Source organism: Sparus aurata, chromosome 20 (genome assembly GCF_900880675.1).
Source record: "Sparus aurata chromosome 20, fSpaAur1.1, whole genome shotgun sequence".
NCBI classification, from domain to species: Eukaryota; Metazoa; Chordata; class Actinopteri; order Spariformes; family Sparidae; genus Sparus; species Sparus aurata.
The window spans coordinates 27212716-27238385 of NC_044206.1; the positions used below are offsets into that span (position 1 = coordinate 27212716).

At 42.7% G+C, this 25670-nt stretch overlaps 2 protein-coding genes across 2 annotated transcripts; one reads left to right on the plus strand and one right to left on the minus strand.

The window, feature by feature from the left end:
* Positions 1–1751: 1751 nt before the first annotated feature.
* On the minus strand, positions 1752–3230 carry LOC115571504 (uncharacterized). Its single transcript, XM_030400952.1, has 4 exons — positions 3079–3230; positions 2934–2992; positions 1885–2550; positions 1752–1812 (listed from the first exon to the last, which is right to left on the minus strand). Exons 1-4 carry the CDS (start codon positions 3180–3182, stop codon positions 1808–1810), a joined length of 834 nt encoding a protein of 277 aa, XP_030256812.1. The 5' UTR covers positions 3183–3230; the 3' UTR covers positions 1752–1807.
* Positions 3231–3774: 544 nt separating this feature from the next.
* On the plus strand, positions 3775–18709 carry LOC115571486 (neoverrucotoxin subunit beta-like). Its single transcript, XM_030400922.1, has 4 exons — positions 3775–3795; positions 14969–15069; positions 15429–16874; positions 17515–18709. The coding sequence occupies exons 2-4, from the start codon at positions 14979–14981 to the stop codon at positions 18042–18044; spliced, it is 2067 nt and encodes a 688-aa protein (XP_030256782.1). The 5' UTR covers positions 3775–3795; positions 14969–14978; the 3' UTR covers positions 18045–18709.
* Positions 18710–25670: the final 6961 nt, after the last annotated feature.

Genomic DNA, 25670 nt, shown 5'->3' on the forward strand with positions numbered 1-25670 from the left:
ACACACGTGCACGCGGAAAATGCATGCGCGAGGCACAGCTGACACTGACGTCATCTGCCCACTGTAAACATAACCCCTTCCTCACCAGACTACATTAAAAAAAACACATTTTCAGCACTTAAATACTTCGTACTGAAGACTGACAAACGTTTTAAGACGCTATTTGTATTTAATGTAGTAAATGTACTGTTAGAAGATGTAAGGGATGTAACTAAGTACTCAGCTACTTTACTTAATTACAGTACTTTAATTTTCTGTCAGTGTTTTAAAAAAGTACCCAAAAGTCAAACTGTGTGAGTAAAATTAAAGATGGTGTTAAAATGTTATTTCTGTAAAAGTCCCATATGAATAGTACTAATAAATGTGTTAAAGTATCTGATATAAAATGTACATACGTATTAAAAGTAAATTATAAATATATTCACTGTAACTGAGTTGACTGATTATCAGAATCATTTTTTAATTTAAACTAAATGTTGATAAGAAATGTGGGGTGGAACCATAAATTAACAGAAAATAGTGATGGACTAAGTACATTTACTCAAGTACAGTACTAAAGTTCAATCGTGAGGTACTTGTACTTACTTTTCATTCACACTTATTCACGACGTACAGCCCATTCTAGACGATGTTCCCTGTAGACAGACAAAATGTCTCCAGTTCAGCAAAAATAAATCAGTTCTATAAAACGTCATGTAGTTGAGTCAGTCTGAATCAATCAGCTGTTAGATCAGGTGACAGCCAGGCATTTGCAGTATTGGGTAACGTGATTTTTATCAGTAACTCCGTAAGTAATTAAGTTACAAGATTACTTCCAACTCAGTACTTAAAAGTTACTGAAATATGGTAAACCTCTTTTTGACTCATTGACAGTTATATTGTCCAGATGGCGTGTAGCCAACTGCACATGAATGTATGGACTCTACAAAGTTTCAATGAACACAAAAGACTCTTAAAGAGAGTATGTGATTAAAACTGCACCTGATGAACCTGTAAACAGTGCTGACGCTGAAAAACTTAATGAAACCGAACATTTTCTTCAAAAACACATTCTGACAAACAATTAAACTTGTATTTCACTGATGCTCTTGCTACATGCTCACTGATAACTGTAGGTTTACCTTCCGCAGCCTCCTGCTGAGCAGCAGGACAGAAAAGATACTTTGGGGCAAAAACATTTATAGTAACAGTTGAGTTGCAGAATTAACCAGTTACAAAGAAAGATGACAATGGTGTAAAGCAACTGCAGCCACCTTGATCCCTGTGACATGTTGCCTACAGAGCAATTTTTACCAGCATACATTGTGCAGCAAACGCTGATCTCAAATCAGCCTGTTGATGTCTGACTTGCATCATTTGACCCAATTGCCCCCTCAAGTGGTTGCCAGTTTGTTGCACAAGCCAACATTAGCACATACTGGAGAGACACTGCCATTTAGGCTCAACTGGCAACCAGCAAGACTGTTGATGCCGACCAGATACCAGCCGTGGTATAATATGTTCACAAACCCTGTTAGAGGCCGAATGTCAGCTGAGATTTGACCCAACTTTTAGTCACAAATTTGTAATGTCATCTGTGACTTTTAAGTGTCGTTATATTTCCCAGAGGGAACGCAGCACTAATTTAAAACACTTTGTTGCAAAAAGCTCAAGGGATCTTTACGATCAAAAGCATTAATGATGAATTCTGGGTAAAAATGCTGTTAAACTTTAAATTACAACTACAAAAACACGGCCAACAGCACACAAGCTTATGTGATCACATCTTTTATTAACAATTTCAGAAACAGTTCCAGGAGGCTGAAGTTCAACCTGCAAGACAAAGGAGGGTAAAAGTGAGTCACGATGAACAGTTACAGAACAGCTTACAAGTCGCTGACTCACCAAGGGGGACACCGTGTCCTCCTTTGGGTCCAGTCGCCGGTGGAGACCCGCTTGGTGCCTTGACGGCCTTTGAGGGATAGCCTGGCGGCTGAGGGTATTCTGGGGAGTAGTTTGTGTGGGACAGGACTTCTCGTGCTCGCAGGTAGCCGTTCCTGGACTGGACGATGTAGGATGAAGGCGGAAGAGGGGACGTCTCACTCGCGCCCTGTGACATCTGGTCGCCAGAGTCCCAGACGCTGAGGTCTGGGAAAGGACGCGACGGCATCCAGTTGCTCGGGTCATAGAACGAGGCGTCAGCACCCCCTGCAGGCTGCCCGACCCAAGGAAGGCCTGGAGAACCAGAGTTGTCGTAAGGGAGAGGCGCTACGTTGTACCCAGAGCTCGGACCAGAGCTGTAGGCTGTAGCCGTGTTCCCAGCAGGGTACGCGAAGCCAGACTGAGGAGCCTCGTAGACGGGGCCCAGGTTGGACCCTCCACTGGTTCCAGCAACAGGCTGAAGCTGCGCGGAGAAGCTCGGAGTCTTCTTCCCAGTGCCGACAGGAGGGCTGACGTACCCCAGGCTCAGGGAAGACACTTCAGGAGATCTGGAACCTTCAGACTGAAGGTTTGATCCAGGAGCAGGTCCACCAGCAGAGCCCCATGTAGCGGTGTAGGGATATCTGTAGTCTGGACACAGATTGTGACGAGGGGAGAAGCTGAACCTCAAGTTCTTTGAGTGCAAACAGAAATGAGTGTTTAAAGAAGCTTTTAACTAAAACCAGAACTCAAAGAAAGCTTCCTTTAAAACAAAAAACTGGAGTCAATAATAAAAATTCATGTTTGCTTTCAAAACAAGACTTACTCCAGTGACAGATTAAAAGTGGTTCTTATCTGAAGTGTTGTGACTGATGTTGGAGCTAGACTTAATGAATGAGAGAGACAGCAGGTGAGAGGACAGGTAGATAACTGTGCTGAGCGTTTGGTCATTTCCGTGTCAGGACGTTCAGACTGAACGCAGAAAGCTGAGTTCTCGTCGCTTCAGTCAGCAGACAGTCAAAAGTGAAACTCACCTCCTTTAGTTGCAGGAAAACAAGCGCCGCTGCTGAACAGCACACAGATCCAAGAAAGCCTGTAAGAGAGTGACGGCAGGTGAGATTCAGCTGAACTCCAGCAGCTGTATCGTCGCTCAACATGAAAACAAATTCATTCAGTCACCTTCCAAAGAGCCCGAGCGCCATGTTTGAGTCAGAGAGCAGCAGTTTGACCTTCAGCAGCCTGCTGGAGGTTTGTAGACTGAAGCTTTGTGCTGTGAGCTGCATGCAGCTCCTCTGGTCTTATATTGGTGCTGCAGCTGCTCTCTGCACTAATTAAACTCATTAACCACACCTGGAGGTACTTTTACTCAAGCACAGTACTTAAGTTACATTTTGGGGTACTTGAACATTTTCATTTTCTGTCATTGTGTAAAAAATACCCAAAGTCACACGTGATCGCACATTCTGATACAAACTACTGAATCTTACCAAAGGGGTTTGCTTGAACACATAATCTATGTTTTTGTCTGTAGGTTTGACTTTGTGGGATGAAACAACTCTGAAAAACACAGTCAGGTGCTCTCAATATGGTCGTGACTTTGAAATCACTGCATCTGACTCCATTGAATCCAAGTCAGAAAGTGAAGAAAAAAGTATTTGAAATGAAATAATTACAAGTTTTATGGTACTGGAATGCAACACAATGTTTGTGATTTACAAACAGTCCCTGAATGCACCATGTAACAGAGCAGGAAGTTCCTCTGATTACTGCAGCCGAACAGGTGTGAGTCACCTGGTCAAACAAGAGTCCAACCAAAGTTCAGTCAGAGACGAGGAGAGAGTCTGGTTTGAAGGGACTGGTATCATTCGCTTTGGGGACAGAACTGAGGATAAACAGGTGAGTTCAACATGTCTGACTCTTTATTGTTAGTCAGGATCAGAGTGAATGAGATGAAGAAAGAGTTTTCCTGTTGGTCACTTCAGTAAAATGTGTTGCAGTATTTTATAGTTTAATGATTCACCAATCGTTTGGAGGGAGACTTTTGTAATAGTAATGTAATAATAGAGTAATATCTCATTTTAACTTAAAAATAGTACTGGACTGTTGTGATGTCATTATTTGGTCTTAACCATCAATATTGACTAATTTTCTCTGTCAACTCTGTTGTGGAATTTCGGCTCACTTGACCAGCCTGAAGAGATGAACTCTGACTTAGTGAGAATAGAAAGAAAATGTGCAGAAGACAGTAAGTGTTCTACTGCAGATAAGTCAAAGGCCATCCTACGATTTTACACAAACAACAGCTTTGGTTTGTTGGGGATCTGTTCTGTAGACGAATCTACAGCAGCTTCAAACTGCTAAGTTTGCTATGAGAGATATAAAATCTTAGATCAGACGTCACTGTGCCCTCGTCCTTATCAGGCCGAACCTTTGTACCTTTTTTACAACATCTTGTCTTATAAGTAAAGATGTCGTACAAAGTTGAAGTTTGCATACAGGCTACTGCAGTTGAAGTTGATTATTGATCATCTATTACCTGTCTCAATGGTTTGATATATTGTTTCTGTGTGTCGTAGCAGCTATTATCATTTACGTTACAGAAGAAATTATTGTCTGGATCCACATCATTTCCCATGGTTGGTAAACTGTGGTGACTATTTAGGAAAGTATTTTATTGATCTTGAAAAATAGCATAAATTATATCAGAATGAGGTGGTTACCTACAGTTTGACCTTCCGACAGACCTTCCAAAGTTTGTTTTATCCTGATTGGTTGGTCCTCGTCGCCTTTCATCAATAAGAGCCTAAAACTTTAAATAACTAAAAATTGGGGGACTTTTATTCTGAAGGATTTAGAGGAAATTAGTCTTTCACCAACCTGTGACAAAACTCTCTGGGGGTGCAACTTGTTTTGATGAAACATTTCTCTTTACATTGAAAAATGCATTATTGGGATTAAAGTACTGGTTGTTAGTAATGTATTAGTGACCCCCACACATGTGTAATTTTACTATTTTGACTGTAGCTCAGCTCCTTTTTGCTCCTGAGTACCTTGAACTGTGGGTGCTCCTGGTTTTACATCAAGATAAGAGATAAGACTTTATTGATCCCTCACCGCAGGAAATTCAGGTGTAACAGCAGCTAACAGATACTGAAACAAGATAACAGCAAAGATAGAATACACAACAGAATAATGAAAAATATATAATAAAATACTACGTTTAATAAAAATAAAGACTATATATATATACTAATTCGGTGTCTTTGTGTTCAGACTATCTGCTGTTTGATTAGCCACAGTGTTGTGGGTAACGTGTAGTTCAGTGGGTAGAGCTGAGGACTAGTGACCAGAAGGTCGCTGGTTCGAATCCCTGGCTCCCCGGGGCGGGACTGAGCTACATGCCGATGCATCCTTGAGCAAGATGCTGAACCCCAACAACAACAGCTCCTGATGTGCAGTTGGCACCTTCACTGCCATCAGTAAGGGCCCTGCGATGAGCTGGCGACTCATCCAGGGAGTACCCTGGCCTTCGCCCATAGAGTCACTGGATTTGGCCCCAGTAACCCCCGCTCCACCTTGAATAAGGTGGTATAAAAGCGGTAACATCACCCGCAACCCGCATGGATAAAGCGGAAGAAAACGAACGAACGAACGAACGTAACGCGTTAGTTTCGTGCGTCAAGCAATCAGTAACTTCGTTGTTTTTTTTAAAAAGTAATCCGTTATTTTAAGAATTTCTGCGGATAAGGAAAGGGAAATCCTGACTGCAGACTGCTTTTTGTCAGACAGTACTGTGCCACCTGCGGATGTGTCAGCGGAGGTGCAGCGCTGTGATGCGTCTGTGCCCTGCTGCTGACCTACGTTACCTGTGTGTGTGTGTGTGTTTGTGTGTGGGTGTTTTCGAACCCCCGCAAGATGGCAGAGAGGACAGCTTTTGCGTCGTGGAAGTACGCACATTATTTTCAATTTGCCAGTGAAAAGGACAAGAACAACATAATGGTAAAATGCACACTCTGCGTTGGTGAAAAGCTTCTGTCGACCGCAAAAAATTCCACTTCAAATTAAAGAAAAAAACATCTTGTATCCAAGCACCACTCTATCACCCTGGTATTTTATTTGACCTGTTATCATTTTTGTTTGACATAGAGGCAGCTGTTAAAATTTCTGTTGGATCGTTGACTGGTCGTTAATTTCTAAATGGATCTGAATCTGCTACGTGTTTACCTCAGATTGTGTTTACAAGTAAGCACACTTTATGCACTTTCATAACTGCATTCGGGTTAAAAAAAAATTCAGGAGTTACCTAATCTTGTTTGGTGCTCATATATAGGCTACCTGGGCTGGGTAGGTGTGAATTTTGATTCAATAGTTCTGTGGTCAAAAAAATAAATAAATAATAAAACGCTATGTGGCATATTGTTGAATGTCTTTCCTGTTATTGTTATCCTGCAGAGTTAATTTGGTTGGATGACTGACGTTATTCATCATTGTCATGACTTCTCGGTGCATTTTAAGGAGGCTGTGTGTGTGTCAGTTAAGTTGCAGTATGTGCGAGGCGCTGCAAACGGTTTTTAATTTTTGGTAACGCATGAGTACTCTAACGCATTACTTTTGTTCATAGGTAACGCTGTAACGTAACTGATTACTTTTAATTGATGGTAACGTTGTAACCTAATTAACTACTTTCCAAAGTAACTACACCCAACACTGATTAGCAGCATGGACTTTGACACGCCCTAAATGCACCACCACCATGTTCTATAGACCGTTTAAATAGGCCCTTTGACTTGCTGTCACTTTCTGTTGACTCTAGATAGCAATCTGCCATCAGTGCACCTGTTCACACCTCACTTAAAGTCCAACACGACACAAGTACATTTGCTTTTTAAACAATGTGGGCACTGGGTGTGAAAATGTCAACTGAGTCAGGCTGAAACTAAGTATGAGACTTGCTTTGCACCAAATGTAAGGTGGAGCCCTATAACAGTGATTATTGTTGGAATATAGAGCTATTTAACACTGATTTTAATGTAGCACTCCACCATCCTGTACAAACGCACCTAAGTGACTTGAATCAATTAAGACTTGGTGTTTTGGGTTCGGGTTGTTTTAAAGGTAGCTACCTAAAGGTTTACTTATGTTGGGTGATACAACACCGCATTAATATATGCAGAAACCAAATTAGCTTTCAAATCTCTTTACCTTAAATACACATTTACAATATCTGATGCGACGACTTTCATTAAATTAAATCAAAGGTCTCATATTATACTGTTTTTCATCAATTTCACACAGCTGTCAGAGGCCCTAAAACGCTGTATTCGATATGCTTTGCCCCAAACCCATCTGTGGTCCTGAATTTCAGCTGTCTCAAAGTCGCTCTACTGAGCTCTCCTGACAGCATGCTGTTTCTGTGCCTGAACCTTTAAATGGTAATGAGCTCTCTCTGTCACCACCTAGTTGGAGAGCCCATAGCAGGCTACGTCACTCTTAGGGAGAGGAATCCCCTTGCGTTTGCGGTAGCATGTGCTAATGTTTGCAGTGGATGTAGGTATTGCCTGCAGAGATTTTTTCGTCCAACCATACCAGTTTGACTCAGAATTGGACCCAGTGGGAGAGGCTCCTGAAGACATAGAAGCCCTTTTTACACAGCACCTCTGTGTTATCTCAGGAGCGGTGGTTCTCCAATTCTCCGCCGATGGTGATTCACACAGAGCGAAGCATCTCCGCCTTCAGGTGTGTAATTCACACAGAAAGGCGGCGCTGCGGCTCCTAAAGAGGCGTGATGGTCCACGTCATGTTGATGACGTCTGTGTTCCCCCAGGTGTTCCCCTATTGATCTAAACCCTCGGATGGGTTATAATCATATGGATGCTGTTACAATGTGAAGTGATTGAGATCCTGACCAACCAAACATCCTGGAAAGTGACAAAGTGACGTTTTCTCACTAAATTATCTTAATTAATAATAACCATCAGTAAACAGGTTGCTGTCTGACTCCCTCACTAGCTGGGATGGAGTCCGTTCTCTGGGGGAAAGTTCCCTGAAGTCTCAGTCTGGAGGGCTGACCATCGCAGTGATTTATTTTAATCACAAACACTCGGTGAGTTAAAGGTTTTTGCAGGTGACAGACGCTGTTTCTTGGGCAGAAATATGACGAAGAGTTGTTAGGACAGGCGGGAGAACGGACGCTACTTCATCTACAGCTGTGGTATTTTTTTCCTCATATAAGTTGCCAAAGACAGTTACAACGTTACTTTTGTTTGGTCATGTAACGTTGCTTTTTGGGACATTTCTCTGTATATAGTTGAGTGAAGGACCTGTGTAGTTATCAGACTGTCAGACCGACACGCCCTTACTCCGCGCCTCCAGCTTATCCGATCACACTGGGGCAGCTCATGAACAATGCGGCCCTGATACCTCCAGAGGCGGATCAGCGCCGGAGAGAAATTTCCCCCTTCCCCACATCTGAAACATTCACACGGAGAAGGGTGCGGAGAATTGGTGCAGAATCCCTGAATGCAGGCGGGAGTATGAATGGGGCTACAGACTCTTTGGCTGCAGCAGGACGTTTCAGAATGGTGAGTGTGTCTGAACAATGTTAGTTTATTCGTATGTGTTGTAACAGTTACTGCCATGTAGCTAATGGCTAACACCTAGCGAAAGCTGTGTTTCTCTCCAACACAGTCTGCAAACTCTTGGAGGCAAAGCCAGCTTTGTACTGACCCTCGTCACTGAAGCAGTCCGATGTGAAGTGGTTAGCACACACATTTCACGAACCGCAGCCAGCATGTTGTCGTTAAAATATAAGACACAACCACTGTCTCTTCTGTGCTTCTGTAGCTGGGACAGAATATAGGCACAAACAAATTGCACAAACAGAGCAATTTACGTCTCTAGCTCTGAGTGACGACATTGCGAAACACTGCTGTCTCACCTTTGGACACACCAAACTTCACCTCGGGGATGAAAGCCCCCCTCTCAGATTTCGTTATGTAACAACAGGAGCTGAATATGAACAGCCTGTAGGAGCGCTGTGTTACCAGTGGATGGGCTGCAGAGACCATGCAGGCATCACTTGTTTTCCTCATTCTGGGAGTTGGCAGGCTCAGGGAGGACCAGCTTATATATGCAGAGAAGAGAAAAATTTTTTTTTCATAATATGGGACCTTTATATATTTTACTGCTGCTTTGATTGGATGTAACAAACAAATGTGAAAGCCCTTCTTCACATAATATAAACACAAATAAAACAAACATATATCTTTAAAACAAAATTGGCATGGTAAATAGTTGGAAACACAAATATTGTTTACCAATAGTAGTAAATAATAACCACCAGTATGAATATGAACTAACTGATATCAAAATATAGCTTAAGTTATTGGCTGCTACGCCTTCAGAAAAAAACTCCTTATTTCCTCCTTTTATTTCTCCTCAGGACATTAATCACCATGCCATCAGGGTTTCAGACACTTCTAAAACATTAATTACACATACACACTCTCTCACACGCAAAACAAAAGCATAGCAGGCCTGTGGGTCACTTGGGTGTGGTGCAGCTGATAAACTCTCTTTTTCAGCACGGTAAAACCAGTTTACCATCCATACATCCATCCATTGTTAACCGCTTATCCAAAGTAGGGGCGCTTCAGTAGTGAGCCCCAGAATTCCCTTTCCCCCATCGGCTAACTTGACTGGGGAATCCCAAGGTGCTCTCAGGCCAGAGAAGAGATATAATCCCTCCACCTGGTCCTGGGTCTACCCATAGAACACCTCCCTAGGAAGGCGTGTTGCACCCGGTAATAATTTCCTGAAAATGTAATAATACCTGGAAATGTAATAAAATGTGCCCTTAACTTGATCGAAAATGTAATAAAACCTAATTGTAATAACATTTTTACCAATAATGTAATACCTTATTACATTACATTATACATTATTTGGAATTTATAACATTTTCAGGTGGGTCTATTTTTTTTAAAACTGATAATGTAATACATATGTTCATTTTCACTCGAGAGTTCTACATTTGTGTTTTGAGAATGGAAAAATGTTATACAATGGATTTGAAACAACAAAATTGCAGACCTTCATTCATAACACCTACATACACATTACATGACACCTGACATAAACATATGTCTACATATCCACTCATAAATCGTTACTATATCACTTTAAATGTCAAATTGACGTCTTCTATGATAGTAAATTTTTTTTAGTGGTAAGAGTAATTGTCTAAAGGTCTTATGTGCATTTTACATATGTTTTATTGACATAACATCATTTCTGCAACGCTTCCTGCTGGTAATGCCAGTAACCTATTTATTTTGGATTTTCCATTAAACAGTCACTAGTTTCATTAAAAAATGAATATGTTTATCAATCTCCAGTGGCATGCAGGCCACTAGAGGGCTTTCAAGGGAGAGCACGATCAGGGTCTCTTTCAGTGGTGGCTAGCTGAAAATATCCAGGTAAGTGAGTATGCAATGTCTCAGCATCAATACCTTCAGATTTCTGTAGTATACCAGAAAAAGTTTGATAATGGTAGGACAGTGGTAGGCTTTAGACTAGTTTTTATTGACCATATGGCTACATGCTAGTTCTTACTGATACCAACTTTTTGTCACTTTAGCCAAGGCTTGGCTAATTAACGGTTGAATATGGAGAATGTTTATTAAAAGCTATATTTTTCGAAAATAATACACCCAAGGGGTGTTTAGAGGGGTGCAGAATAAAAGTGTTCCTTCTCCATCAAAAATTATATTTAGTCTGTATTAATTATTTTAAAAATTTTGACAGGTTCGATAATGACTTCCTGTTTACATCGTATCAGACTGTTGCCACCATTGTGGCTCACATCTCCGCTGTTTTCCTAAGCCTCCTCCCACGGTCATGTGCGGTTGTTTTCAACTAATTCTTTTCATAATCAATTGGTGGATCGATGGATACGGATGTATAATGAAGACCGGTACTTTTTGGTACTGGCTCCTAATTGGGTCGGTACCAGGGTACTGTTAAGACTTTCAACAAATGGTAGTGGTACTGTTTTTTTTTTGTTTTTTTTGTTAGACTTTTTTTTTGACAAAGCCAGCTTCTAAAAATTTATGAGTGGATATGTAGGCCTATATTTCTCACGTGTCATGTAATGTGTATGTAGGTGTTACGAATGCTTGTGTGTACTCTCTTCAAATGAAGTGTTACTGAAAGTTGTTTTGTTGGTTTGTGGTTGTTTTCATGAAGTAGTTATTTGTTGGAAATCTGTGGAGTGAAGTGGTACGTTTAGGGAAGAGTTACCTGTGGTCTCCAGTGCTGCTCAGAAGCTTATATCTGAGCTGGAATTCTGGATCCCCAAGGAGGTAAGTCCATCACCCACTCAGTAGGACCAGGATGTAGTTGCATGTCCCTGAGTATCTTCACATATGCATATGGCTGTATGGTACTCAAAGTCTGCAATTTAACCCAATAGTCATTCTGTTGTTTCAGATCCAGTATTTATAATATTTTTAGATTCTCAAAACACAAAATGTAGAACCCTGGACTGAAAATGAACATATATTACATTATCAGTTTTGAAAAAAAAAGACCCACCTGAAATTGTAATAAATTCCCAATAATGTAATAAGGTATGACATCATCGGTAAAAATGTTATTACAATATCAGTCAGGATATTTTATTACATTATGGGTTAACTTATTACATTATTGGATTTTATTACATTTTTGATCGAGTTAAGTGCAAATTTTATTACATTTTCAGGTGTTACTATTTTTTCAGGAAATTATGACATTAAAGGGTGCAACACGGCACCCTGGTGGCATCCTCATCAGATGCCTGAATCACCTCAGCTGGCCCCTTTCCACATAGAGGAGCAGCAGCTCTACTCCGAGTCCCTCCCAGATGGCTGAGCTTCTCACCCTATCTCTAAGGGAGACCACCCTGTGGAGAAAACCCATTTTGGCAGCTTGTACCCGCAATCTTGTTCTTTCAGTCATTACCCATTGCTCATGACAATAGGTGAGGGTAGGGACGAATATTGACTGGTATATCAAGAGCTCTGCCTTCCGGTTCAGCTCCCTTTTCATCACAACCGTGCGGTGAAGTGCATGCAACACCGCACCCGCTGCTCCGATTCTCCGGTCGATCTCCATCCCCATCATCCCCTCACTCATGAACAAAATCCCGAGGTACTTGAACTCCTTCACTTGGGGCAAGATCTGGAGAGATCTGCTGTGTGCGGCTTGTTGCAGCTTCTGTCCAAAATAAACCAGGCAGCCGGATCGCAAAGTAGCCATGCCCGGCCTGACTTCACTGTGTGTCGGAGCTGATCGCGGTCGCTTGTAATTTGTAACACACTATCTGCTGATTGTGGATGGAGAGAGATGGCAGGTTAACAAGGAGGATGCTTGTTGGTAATTTTGCTAACAAGGGGGACGGAATCCCCCCTCATCCCCCCTCAAACTCATCTACAACCAATGGTGCCATCAAGACCACATCATTTGGAAATGGTAGTGATGCGATCTTCAGGTCACCAACCTATAACCCCTCCACACCACGACTGTGCTTCGAAATCCTGTCCATGTATATCACAAAAAGGATTGGGGACAAAAACACATTTAGACTGGGAGATTGTACTCCCGGGCCCCCTCCAGGATCCCTGCCAGAGTAAAGGGCTGGTCCATTGTTCCACAACCAGGACAGAATCCACATTGTTCCTCTTCAATCTGCGGTTCGACAATCGGCCAGACCCTCCTTTCCAGCACCTTGGATAGACTTTCCCCATGCAGGTTGAGTAGTGTGATACCTCTGTAATTGGTACACACCCTCTAGTCCCCCTTCTTAAAGAGAGGTACCACCACACCTCAGCACCGACCCCGACCCCCACGCAATGTTGAAGAGGCATGTCAACCAAGACAGCCCCTCAACACCCAGAGCCTTCAGCATTTCTGGTGGTATCTCATCGATCCCTGGGGCTTTGCCACTGTGGAGTTGTTTGACCATAACAGTGATGTCACCCAGGGAGATCGGCGATGATACCCCATCATCCTCCAGCTCTGTCTCCATTACAGAGGGTGGCTGAGTGGGATTCAGGAGGTCACCAAAGTACTCCTTCCAACACCCTATGAACTCCTCAGTTGAAGTCAACAAGGTCCCATCCTTGCTGTACACAGATGGTTCCCAGTTTCCCCCTCCTGAGGTGGCCGACGGTTTTCCAAAAGCGCTTTGGCGCCACCTGAAAGTCCTTCTCCATGGCCTCGCTGAACTCCTCCCACACCTGCTGCTTTGCCTCTGCTACAGCTGCGGCTGCTGCCCTTCGGGCCTGTCGATACCCCGTGGCTACCTCTAGAGTCCCCCAGGACAACATGTTCCTAAAGGACTCCTTCTTCAGTCTGATGGCTTCCCTGACCACGGTTGTCAACCACGGTGTCCGACAGCTTGTACCACATACACTTATGAGCATCCTTGAACATGGTGTTCATTAAAGACAGACCGTGACTAGCACATAAGTCTAATCATTGAACACCACTCGGTTACAGATCGGGGAGGCCGTTCCTCCCAATCATGCCCCTCCAGGTATCTTCATCATTGCCGACGTGCGAAGTTTGAAGTCTCCCAGTAAGACCACAGAGTCCCCCACTGGAGCCCCATGCAGCACCCCAGCCAGGACCTCCAAGAAGGCCATATACTCTGAACTGCTGTTCAGTGCATATGCACAGACAACAGTCAGAGTTTTCCCCCTAGCCCTTAGGTGTAGGGAGATGACCCTCTCGTCCAGCTGGGTAAACTCCAACACGGCGGTGCTCAGCCGGGGACTTGTGGGTATCCCCACACCTTTCCGGCACCTCACACTTTTGCCAACTCCGGAGAAGAACAGTGTCCAGCCCCTATCCAGGAGTTTGGATCCAGAGCCAATGCTGTGTGTGGAGGTAAGCCCCACCAGATCCAACCGGTAATGCTCAACCTCCCGTACCAGCTCCGGCTCCTTCCCCACAAGAGAGGTGATGTTCCACATCCCTAGAGTCGCCGAGGCCCTTCACCACCACTGCCACCTATGTGGCAGTGCACCCAACCCCAGCGGTTTCTCCTATGGATGGTGGGTCCATGGTATGGAGGAGAGAGAAAGCAGACCTGGCCACCAGGCACTCATGGGCCCTCCGTCTGTGCCTGGCTCTGGATGTGGGCCCCACGCTTCCTCCGGGTAGGGTCTCTCGCCTCACAGCTCCATCTTTCATGGGGTATTTTGAACCATACTTAGTCTGGCCCCTGACCTGAGACCAACTAGCACGTGGCTCCTGACAACCTAGCTCCCAGGTTTATTGGGACACGCAAACCTCTCCACCGCGATATGTTGATTGTTCCCGGAGAGGTTCAGTTCACAAAAAGATGAGATGAACCCAGCAGCGGAGGTGACATCCTCTTTAGGTCCTTGTCGAAGCACCAAGCAGTAGAAGTTCAAAACAATTAGGTCCGCTGCTCCAACAGCTAGCCAGCTCGCTCAGTTATTTCAGGTCCCACTTGTACTAAACCACCATGGTTATACCAGGAATGTGCATGACTGTCCATACCATCACCGACTTACACATAAAAAGACTACTTCCAAAAGTTGGCTATCTCAGTTATCCAGCTCCGTGGCCTCTCACTCTTTCCCACGCCCCCTACCGGGCTCTTCCTTACCTACAGCCAATTACTACAAGTGACACTGACGGACTGCAGTTACAAATCAAATACAACAATCGACAATAAAGACACAGTCTGTATTTTTTTCACAGTTTACCTTACTGTTCCTTTTGACTTATATTCCAAATATTTACAATCTCATTCATGAATTATTTGTCTTAATCTCCAAGTTAACCATTTTTCCTCTTCATTAAACCAAATTACAACCAAATTAGTCTTACTGAATTTTTACTGCTCTTATTTTGGAACTAATTCATTTGAGTCCCTGTTTTCTTCACCTGGGCCACATTAATTAAAAAAAACATATCACAGATATGATATGTGATATATGTGATAACACTATCACAGTGTAACTAAAGTCCTGAAGGTTGTGTGTCTCTCGAACAGATTGAAGAAAATGTCCTCAGAAGTCATGGACATCGCTGCCCTGGGTCGACCTTTCACCCTAGGAATGCTCTATGATGCTCGCAAAGATAAACTGATCCCAGGTAAGCCTTGACATTGACATATAAACTAATATTATAATTGGAACAGTACTGTATATAGTGTATCTATAAACAGGTCAAGAAATGTCCAAGCTGCTCTGGTCCCTGGCCCACAAATCTGGTTCCACAGATTTTCTCAATAATGTTTGTTTAGACCCAAACAAAAGTCACATCATCCTGATTTTAATAGTTTGTTCAGTGAAAATTAGAACTCTGACCCAAAAACCATCATTCTCTCTGACCTCTCCAATCATGTCACAATTGAAATATGATTCTTTGACCACATCATGCAGCCGATCCAAGATCTAAGTCCATGGTGATTCATGCTTTATGAGACAACTAACGTTTTCCAATTTCTTTAGGTTTGACATTGTGGGATCAAAACACTCTAAAACAGAAAACAATCGAAACATCTCAACAAACCAGTAACTTTGAAGTCTCTGCATCTGACTCCATTGAATCCAAGTCCTCTCTGATGGATATTGAAGCTTCTCTGAAGGTCAGTTTCATGAGTGGACTGATTGAAGTTGGAGGATCTGCCAAGTATCTGAATGATACGAAGAAATTCAAGAATCAGAGCAGAGTGACTTGTCGGTACAACGCTACCACACACTTCAATCAGTTGTCAGCGACTCAAGGTGAAACCATGAACACCCAACAGATAGATGTCATTCAGAAGGGCACGGCAACACATGTAGTCACAGGAATCCTTTATGGGGCAGATGCTTTCTTTGTGTTTGACAGTGAGAAGTTAGAAGCCAGCAGTGTTCAGGACATCCAGGGCCACATGGAGGCTGTGATCAAGAAGATCCCCTCATTTAATGTTGAGGGTAGAGTTGACATCAAGCTGACTGAAGAAGAAAATGACCTGACCAACAAATTCTCCTGCAAATTCTACGGAGACTTCATTCTTGAAAGCAACCCTGCAACATTTGTAGATGCAGTGAAGACCTATGTAGAGCTTCCAAGGCTGCTGAGAGAAAAAGGAAAAGATACTGTTCCTCTGAAGGTCTGGCTGCTGCCTCTGAAGGTCTTTGACACGACTGCAGCTGAGCTGAAGAGAGAGATCAGTGCTGGATTAGTGTGGAAGGTGCAGGATGTTCTCGAAGATTTACATGAAATGCAAATGAGATGCAATGATTCTCTGGACGACACAGTGGTACAAAATTTTCCACAGATCAAAAAAATATTGAGCAAGTTTCAAAACTGGTGTAATCAACGCAAATCTAACTTCAAGACGAACATGGCGAAGAAACTTCCCTACATCCGTGATGGTGAAGAAGACGAGAGCTTAGTAGAAAAACTCTGTGAAGACAGAAACAAGTCACCATTCAGTCATGAAAAACTAGACAACTGGCTGGATCATAAAGAGAGAGAAATCAACGTCATCAGGTCCTGTGTGGAAATGATGGAGGGAACAAAGATCGTCCATAATCAGTCAGAGCTGGACAGAGAGGTTCTTGCTGCAGGTGTCGATGAAGCTCTGTGCTTCGTCTTCACCTCCCTGCAAAGTGCTGACCCCGTCCTGGATGAGATGGACCAATACCTGGATTCACTTAGAGGAAGTACCAATGTAGTCCCATGGTACTACTCAGGTGATGTTTTAACCAAAATGAGAGAAAAAGCCAAATATTTCGTAGATATTGCCAAATCTTTGAAGAACTTCCGTTTCCTGGTCGCGGCCATCACAAATGAGAAATACAACGGATCAACCATCTACCACTACAAGAACGGCATTCTGTCCACTGAGGATTTTATTCACATCCCTGATGTGGAGACTGTCACAGACAGAAGAGATTTACTCCGGTGTAAGTATTTTGATTTCACTGTGAGACAAATAGGAACAAATAAGTCTCCTTCAAAAACCTGACTGCTCATTCCTTTTATTACTCTCACACTTCATTTTAAGCTTTCTTACAAAAGTCCTGCAGATTTTCTGGGAGCTGACACTGAAACTGATTTATAGAGGGATTTAAGTAAAATGAGCGACAGTACTATGGATGCACAGTGGTTAAAGAAGTACTCAGATCCTTTAATTAAGTAAAAGTACCACAACAGTAATAGAAAATGACTGAAGTTAGTCCTGCATTCAAAGACTACTGTAGTATACAGCTGTTATCAGCAAAATATTGTCAAAGTTTCTGAAGCAGATATTTTTATATCTATCTGTAAGAACACAGCTGGACGGAGGCTGAGATCTGAGAGTTTAATGAGCAGCGACTGCTCCACTCTAACTGTTGGCTACATGACAGTCAAAGATCATCAGTTGAAGTTGGAACTGAAAGTATCTCAAAGTGAAATAATTACTTTCCACCACTGTCCATGAACAGTACGTAGGAGCATGTGAGTGATGTTCAAATATATGAGCTTGTCCTTTCAAATGTGTTCAGAATAAATGTGTTTTCAGTATGAACTGTGATCATGATCATGTCTCATTCTCTCCATCAGACGCCTGTGATCTCACTCTGGACCCAGACACAGCAAACAACAAGCTCACTCTGTCAGAGGGAAACAAGAGGTTGACAGCTGAAATAGAACAGTCGTATCCTGACCATCCACAGAGATTTGATTATTGGCATCAGGTTCTGTGCAGAGAGGGGCTGACTGGGCGCCACTACTGGGAGGTGGAGGGTTGTATGTGGGATGTTGTTGGAGGTGTTTGCTACCGAGGGATGTCAAGGAAAGGAAGAGGTGGCCATTCCATGCTCGGGGGGAATAAACTGTCCTGGGGTTTAGGATACCACCACTTCCCAAATCCTGATTTCTATGCAATTCATGATTATCAGAAACATTGTTTACCTGATCCTCATTTCATCTGCCCCCTGGGATTGTATCTGGACTGGTCTGCTGGCACTCTGTCTTACTACCAGGTCTCATCTGACACTCTGAGTCACATCTACACCTTTCACACCAAGTTCACTGAGCCTGTTTACCCAGCCTGCAGGATTGGGCAGGGATCATTGTCTCTGTGTCTGTAAACTTGTCAGCACATGACTCAGTTCAGATTCAGCATCATGTCAGTCACATAACAATGTTAAATAATATCACACTTCTGTATGTTTGAGTATCTTTGGTGAACATGTCATGTATCATTACTATTTGATCACTTTGAATCTTTTACTGTGTAACTTTAAGTAGAGTGAACTCCATGCTAATTGCTCATGAAGTAATAGTTAACGGGCAGACAGTTGGTAGGAGGGTAGTAAATTGCCACTGGGCCTCAGGTGGGAACAGAGCAGATAAAGCAGATTTGGGCGGCAATAGCTCAGTCCGTAGGGACTTTCCTTGGGGACTTGAAGGTTCAAGTCCCACTCGGACCAAAAAAGAACGATGTGGACTGGCAGTTGGAGAATGCTGGTTCACATCCTAGGCAATGCTGAGGTGCCCTTGAGCAAGGCACCGACCCCTAACACTGCTCGTTGGACGCCATGGCATGTGTGGCAGCCACTTTGCTCATCTCCTCTACACTGCATGTGTGTTGTGTGTGTGCGCACTTGTGTGTAATGTGAGTGAAAAAAATAACTTCCTATTAAAAAAAAAGAAGATTATAACAGAACTGAGATGAGAGTGCTCCAAGGTGAAACCAACCTTTGTCTTCTGTACTGTTCTCTGAGCATTAATAAAGTGTCACATTACTGGAGAAGATATTCGTGTCATTCTTACATACTTTTACTTAAAACATTTTAATTTCACAGTGCAGTTAAGGATTAGAACTCTATTGAAGTAAGTGAAGGATTCAATGTCACTTTGAAGGGAAAAAGTGTTGTATTGAGGACAGAGCCTCTGATCTTTAAGACCAAGGACAAACACACAGATGCCTTGTGGACACGGTCCTGGGTGGATCAGGTGGAGGGTTGTGATTCTGTCTCAGTCCAGATGGCGAGGTCGGAGCTGATAGCATTCAGCTTCCTGCCTGAACAAGCAAAAGGAAAAAATGGAAAGTGAAACACAGATAAATTACATGTTTGCATGATAAGTTTTCACTTTCAGTGCCGACGTGTGATCCTGAGGGTTGCCCTGCAATCTAATGAACCTGCTCCTCCTGCAGCTGAATAAGAACCACACCTTCATTTTGAATGCCTACAGTTTTAGTTACCTCATTGAAAAGCTTAAGTGTGAATAAAATTCTGTTGTGAAGCAGAATGAGACTCAACTGAAGCAGAAACAGTCTGTTGTCACTATTTACAGTGAACACATCCAGGTTAACAGAATTGTGCCACATTTCCTTTGAACCAGAGGTGCAAACTGTTTGGGGTTTGTAGTCTGGGGAACTACTTAGACAAAGTCAAATAAAACCATACCACAAGTTTGATGTGATGCAGCGCTGGAAGAGAGCTGTTGTCTTCACTGTAATGTACACAGACCGTCTGCCTAGTGGCTACACCAGCGTTTACGTCCTGTTTTAAATCTCAACCCTAATGGCACCACCATTTATTTAAGCAGAAGGAAGCAAAGTCTCTTCACTAACACAGACCACGCCAAATACTGATATGAATTTAAAATGGTTTATTGTACAATATGAATTTGGTAGGATCGACGATGTGTAGGAGGGATGGATTGAGGGTTCGGGGAGAGGGATGGAGGGTTGGAGGGGTGAAAGATAAAGGTCGAGGGTAGAGGGATGGAAGGATGGAGGGAAGGAGGGGGTAGTCAGGGTTGTAGGCAGTAGGATGTGGGAGGAGGTTGATGGACCGGTTTAGCAGTGTTTCCCCTACCATTCTGTTGGGCGGGGCAGCCCCGCCCCCCCTTGAAAAACGTGAAAATCTACGTGCAAACCTGCGCGTTGTTGTCTGTTTTTCTGCACACTGTCAGATGCTATTTACATGTTACACTTTTCATTAAAATAAGCTATCGTAGCTGCCACAGATGTTTATTTTCATCTATGAGACCTACATTTATCTTCCGAAATGAAGCTATCCAGCCCGTGTTAAATCTCCAAAAAGCTGCAGGTAAATTAATCGGCTGGTGTTCTTCTACCGGTATGATGGTGAAGTTTTGACCGCAGATCAGCTCAGCAAACCCGGGCTGGGCTGCTCCGCCGCTCCAATACAGGTGCGGCTGGTCTGGACTTCTCCCACCACGTCGGAGCAAATGTGCAAACAAGCGTTATTTGGTTAAACTGGCGGCACAACGGGGAACTAAACGGCTACTTTCTCACACGATAAAGCTTTAAAACCTGATGTTACCCGCGCTATAGCGGAATTTAAAACAGTGTTACGGCGGTTTCAATTTAGCCATAGCGAGGGGTGGTTCGCTCCCTGTTTATAAAATAAGAGCACAAATTTTATCCTTATGGTTTTCTTTATAATTAAAGGACAACGGGTGTTTTATTTTTTTGAAAATGACCAGAAGTGCGTTACTTACTAAGGCTGGCTTGGGTAGCGCCAAAATTAATCGGAACAAAACTGCTGTTATTATTATGTTATGTAAGCCAGCTTGTATGATCCTTGCAAGATAACAAGTCAGCTGGCCTTGTATTGGTGGCAAAATTTTTAAATAGATTATTATATATATATATATATATATATATATATATATATATATATATATACACACATATATATATATATATATATATATATATACATATATATATATATATATATATATATATATATATATATAAATTTCATTTTTTAATTCAGGAATGTTCTGTAGGATCTGCTGGACTCACAAAAAATCCCAGCCCCTACCTAACCTGTCCTGTCCAGCTCAGCCCTTCAATGAAGTGTTTGAGTGTTTCTGTTTTGTTAATGTTGTTCTGTTGTGTTTTAATTAAATCAAATTGTTCTATTCATTACCTTGAGGTTTGAGGAGTCGCTGAATGTACATTTTCAATGTAAAACATTTTCAGTCGGACGAGCCCGCCAACAAAAAAACCTAGGGGAAACACTGGGTGTAGGGTTCGGGGAGCCGTCTCCATGCTTCCTCTTTTATGGAATGATCCCCAGAATTTCAGGCGGAAAGGTGTGTATGATCGTTTCTAATGTTGTTCAGATTGTGGCGGATATATGTGAGGTACGCAGGGGAAGACCAGCGCCCGAGGATTTTTATAGTGTGGTCAGGGATTCCCTGTCTCGAAGTGGTGGAGGCATCTCCGATGTGGAATGAATGTCCGGAATAAAGCTTGGGGTACTCCGGATCTGAGAGGATTTGGCGGAAATGGTGGTGAAACCAGAATCGTGTGGCAACTTGGCCTGTTTCTGAGACGAACAGAGGGTCTGGGGGGGAAGAAACGTAACTGCGAATGGGTTCGTATGGACTCAGGAAAGAGTCTAGGCGGAAGAGGTAAATGGGTTGATGTAACTAGACTGGTTGGTCTTGCTGAGTTTGAGGTGGAAAATGAGAGTGTCGGCGGAATGGATGGAAATGTCGGATAGAGAGGCATGTCGAGTTGGTTTGTAGACGAGGGATGGAGCGGTGAACTCTGAGCAGCGTAGGAAGCCGTAGAAAGCCAATAAGAACATGGGTTCTAGGACTTTGTCGATGTGTATAGACAGGTAGCTGGTGCGGAGAGTACTAATACAGCGGGCGAGGAGGTCTAAAGTGAGGTTTCGGCATAGGACGTGGTTCGGCCTTACTTAGGCCTTTTCAATGGCATGCTTATATGTGAGTGGGACGAGGCTGGACATGGAGCCCCTGAGGGTAGTTTAATGAGGAAGTTAATGCCGCTGATATAGACCTGGATGGTGGACGATTTTATCATGAGGATGGAATGGGCGAATGTGATGAAGTAAGAGAGTGTCAGGACGTCATATGAAGGGAACGGGAGGCTGTATGCGGAATGGGAAATTTTGTAACAATTCCATCCGGTCAGGTACGATGAGAGCATATGCGGCGTGACGCTGTTGAGGAGACTAGATGTTCCAATGGCAGGGTCAGTTGAAGATGGTGGCTGAAAATGGTGGGATTGGGGTCGGATGAGGTTCGAAGGCTGGTGCCAATTGTCTGAATCTCTGAAATGAGAAACGAGATAGTGAGTCAGCAACTGAGTTTTTATGGTCTGGGATGTGAGAGGCTAGGATGATGAATTGGTGTTGGGCTGAGACCAGGGTGAGCCTCCGCATGAACTGCATAATGTCGAGGCAATGCGACCGCCCTTTGTTGATTATGTCCACGACGGCGCTGTTGTCTGAGTAGATGGCAATGGTCTTCTTTGACCATTCGTGTCCCCAAAGGATGGCTGCTACCAGGACTGGATACATTTCGTATATGGTGGAGGAGGGTGTGAGATATGAGAATTGCCTTAAGATTAGCTCCAAACAGGTGAATTTAGGAGCAACTCCTAAAAATAATAGGCGTGTCAGTCGTAACTTTAGAACTCCTAATTTTTGAAAATAAGAGTTATTCACAAAACATTTTAAGCATAAAAGTAGCACCTAAGTCTGGGAGACCTTAGACGAAGTCCAGAGGACTCCTAACTCGCTAAGACCTGGTCACAGCCAAATGTTTTGGAGACGCTAAATGACGGGGAATTATTAAAACAATATTGGGTGGACCATGAAGGGATTGAAGTTGTGGTTGAGTTGGTGAGGGACGCAATAACGTTCCCAATCAACCGAAACAATTCAATAACGCCAGAGTTAAAATATTTAGCAACACTCCGGTATTTGGCTACGGGGAAAATGCAGCTCTTCTGTGTTTGGTGATATATGGGAGGTAATTTGCAGTGGAATTTTTACTTTACAAATTACGGACATGGCAGATTCGCACGGGATTAAGATTACAGACGACCTCCGCAATTATTACAGATTACTAGAGGTCCCCAGGTTATACTAGTCCCGTGCGAATAGGGCTTTTCTCAATTGGAAAAAGTTGCATTCCATCAATACACAAATTGTATTTGACACATGTTATAATATACTGGACATTGTTGTGAAATGGTCCAGATCAACACACGATTCCCGATTTTTAATGGACTACTACAGAGAATACTGCAGAGTGGTTATGATTGGGGCGATAGTACAGCGGTTAAGAATATCGTTTGATAATGATTTTTGCTTCATGGGACGCTGGTTCGCATCCCGGCCCGGCGTACAGAGCGGGGTGTAAATGTACATTATATAATAGCCGAGTTTCAATTAACCGCAGGGTCCACTTTAAACGCCAGGTGCAGTCATTATGAAACGAACATTTAAACCCCTGTACTATCATCGCGAACTTACCTGACTCACAGTATTTTTATACTATATAAGATATATCCCGCTGCCTGGGCAGCTGGCTAATATGGCGAAAGTACAGCAGCTATTGTTCTACTTTATGTTGATGTAGCTATTGTAATGAAAAGCACGGGCGCTCGTGTATTGATTAACTGATATTTTATTCCAAAAGTCGTCAAAAAATAAAGGCAACCACCACATTTAACAGCCTGGAGGGCGGAAGTAGATAAACCCGTTAGAAAGAGTGCCCGCCCCGCAAAGAAGCGGGGGTAATCTGATTGGTCAACAGTAGCCGGCCTTCTATTGGTTGACAGTGTTGATACACAAGAAAAATCCGTGAGCAGAACTTGACCTGTGAGCAGGTGTGTGTTCTGAGCGTGTGCACTTTAGATCTGAGCGCGCAGAGGGCACATTTGAATGCGAGCGAAATTTTTGTGTGCAAGAAGGAGAAATGTGAACACGGGCATGTGATTTTTGAGTTCAAGCTGACATTTTGAAAGAGAGCAGAAGAAATTTAAATGCAAGAACAAAATGTGAGCATGAGGAGAAAAAATCTGAGCACGCGAAAGAGCTGTGTCACTGAAAAGGAATGAAATCATGCTCTCAAACTGAAAATCTATGCTCTTGATTAATGACATGATTTAACTTCCATATCTTTAGTGCACATGTAATCATGTTTGAGTATCTTTAGTGCACATGTAATCATGTTTGAGTATCTTTAGTGCACATGTAATCATGTTTGAGTATCTTTAGTGCACCTGTAATCATGTTTGAGGTTCTTTAGTGCACATGTCATCATGTTTGAGTATCTTTAGTGCACCTGTAATCATGTTTGAGGTTCTTTAGTGCACATATAATCATGTTTGAGTATCTTTAGTTCACATGTCATCATGTTTGAGGTTCTTTAGTGCACATGTCATCATTTTTGAGTATCTTTACTGCACATGTCATCATGTTTGAGTATCTTTAGTGCACATGTCATCATGTTTGAGGGTCTTTAGAAATAAGAAAATTATTGGTTTTATTGAATCTTTTAAATGAACTCATTTGAATTCAGATGTAAATAAATGTCCTGTGAGCGACTGTCCTCTGCCCGACACCTGAACAGCAGGAAGTCTAACGGACGTGTTGATGATGCCGCTGCCTCCACCAGCCGATAGATGAGTTTGTGGTTTGACTTTAAGTTGATCTACGGCTGCTGCACCAACTGACACCTTCCTGTGGCCTGTTCCCCCAAAATGTACAGGCTGCTGAGACTCTCCTGATATACTGATATGCTGGATCCTGTTTGACAAACGATGTTGTCTGTTGAGAGAAATGAGCTGTGCTAAGGTTGTTGTTGAGTGTGAAGGTAGAAAAGGTGAGAGCTCGGTGATGTTAGGGCTGATTATTGGACCTTCTTCCTTTTTGGTTTTTGACCTTTGATTTGTGCTGACCTGAGAAAAGGAAGCTTTTGTCATTTGAACTCATTTCTGTACTTTTTCTTTCAACTGTTTGTGATTTAAACAAAAACAATATAAAAGCTGAAATAAAACTGGAGTGTATTATGTACATTCCAACCAAAGCTCTTGACTTGGCTTCTTTTTGAGGTGGTCTGATCTGGTCGTCCACAGGTAAAGAGATCCTGGAGTCTCTGAGAAAGGCTGACACGTTCATTTAATACAAAAAGATGTCTGAAATGTAAGGAAAGAAATTGCTAAAGCTAATAAGATTCATATTCTATTTGATGGTGTCAAATCTGACTGGTTATTTCATTGGGTTTATTCTGGTGTTTTGATTGTGAAGGTTACACTTTATTAGACATTCTTTCATAGTTTATGTATTTGAGTAGAAGTTAATCCGACCTTTTAATAAATTGTTCAGGTTTTTCAGGGATCTTGAAGTTTCCCCATTGAAAGAAAAACAGAGCTCCCAGTCTATAGAGTGAGAGTTCCTCCAGTCTGACCTTTTAAAATGAGTCATTCTGAGAGTACAGTAAATCCCTCACCACCTATTCTGCAGACTCTGTTGTTAACCAGACACACTGACATAAAGAAGTCCTGAAATATGTGTCACAACAACAGCTGGTGATTATAGAAGCCAGGCTGGTTTGGTCTCTTTAAACAAGTCACTGGTTGGAGACTGTGATAAAGACTGTTCCCACCTGAGGTCAGGGGGTTGGTCTTGAGAGTCCATCACTGTTTACACTATTTAGTAAATGTTAAACACACTACATACAATATATGATTACAGTAGAGGTAGCTCAGTTTGTTGAGCGTGAACCCTTTAGAATTTTCTATATTTGTGCATAAAAATGACCAAAAACATCATCAGATTTTCACACAAGTCCTCAAAATAGATAAAGAGAACTCAATTAAACAAATGAGATACATATATTACACTTGGTCATTTATTTATTGAGGAAAATGATCCAGTAGCTATTATCTGTGAGTCTGTGGGAACACT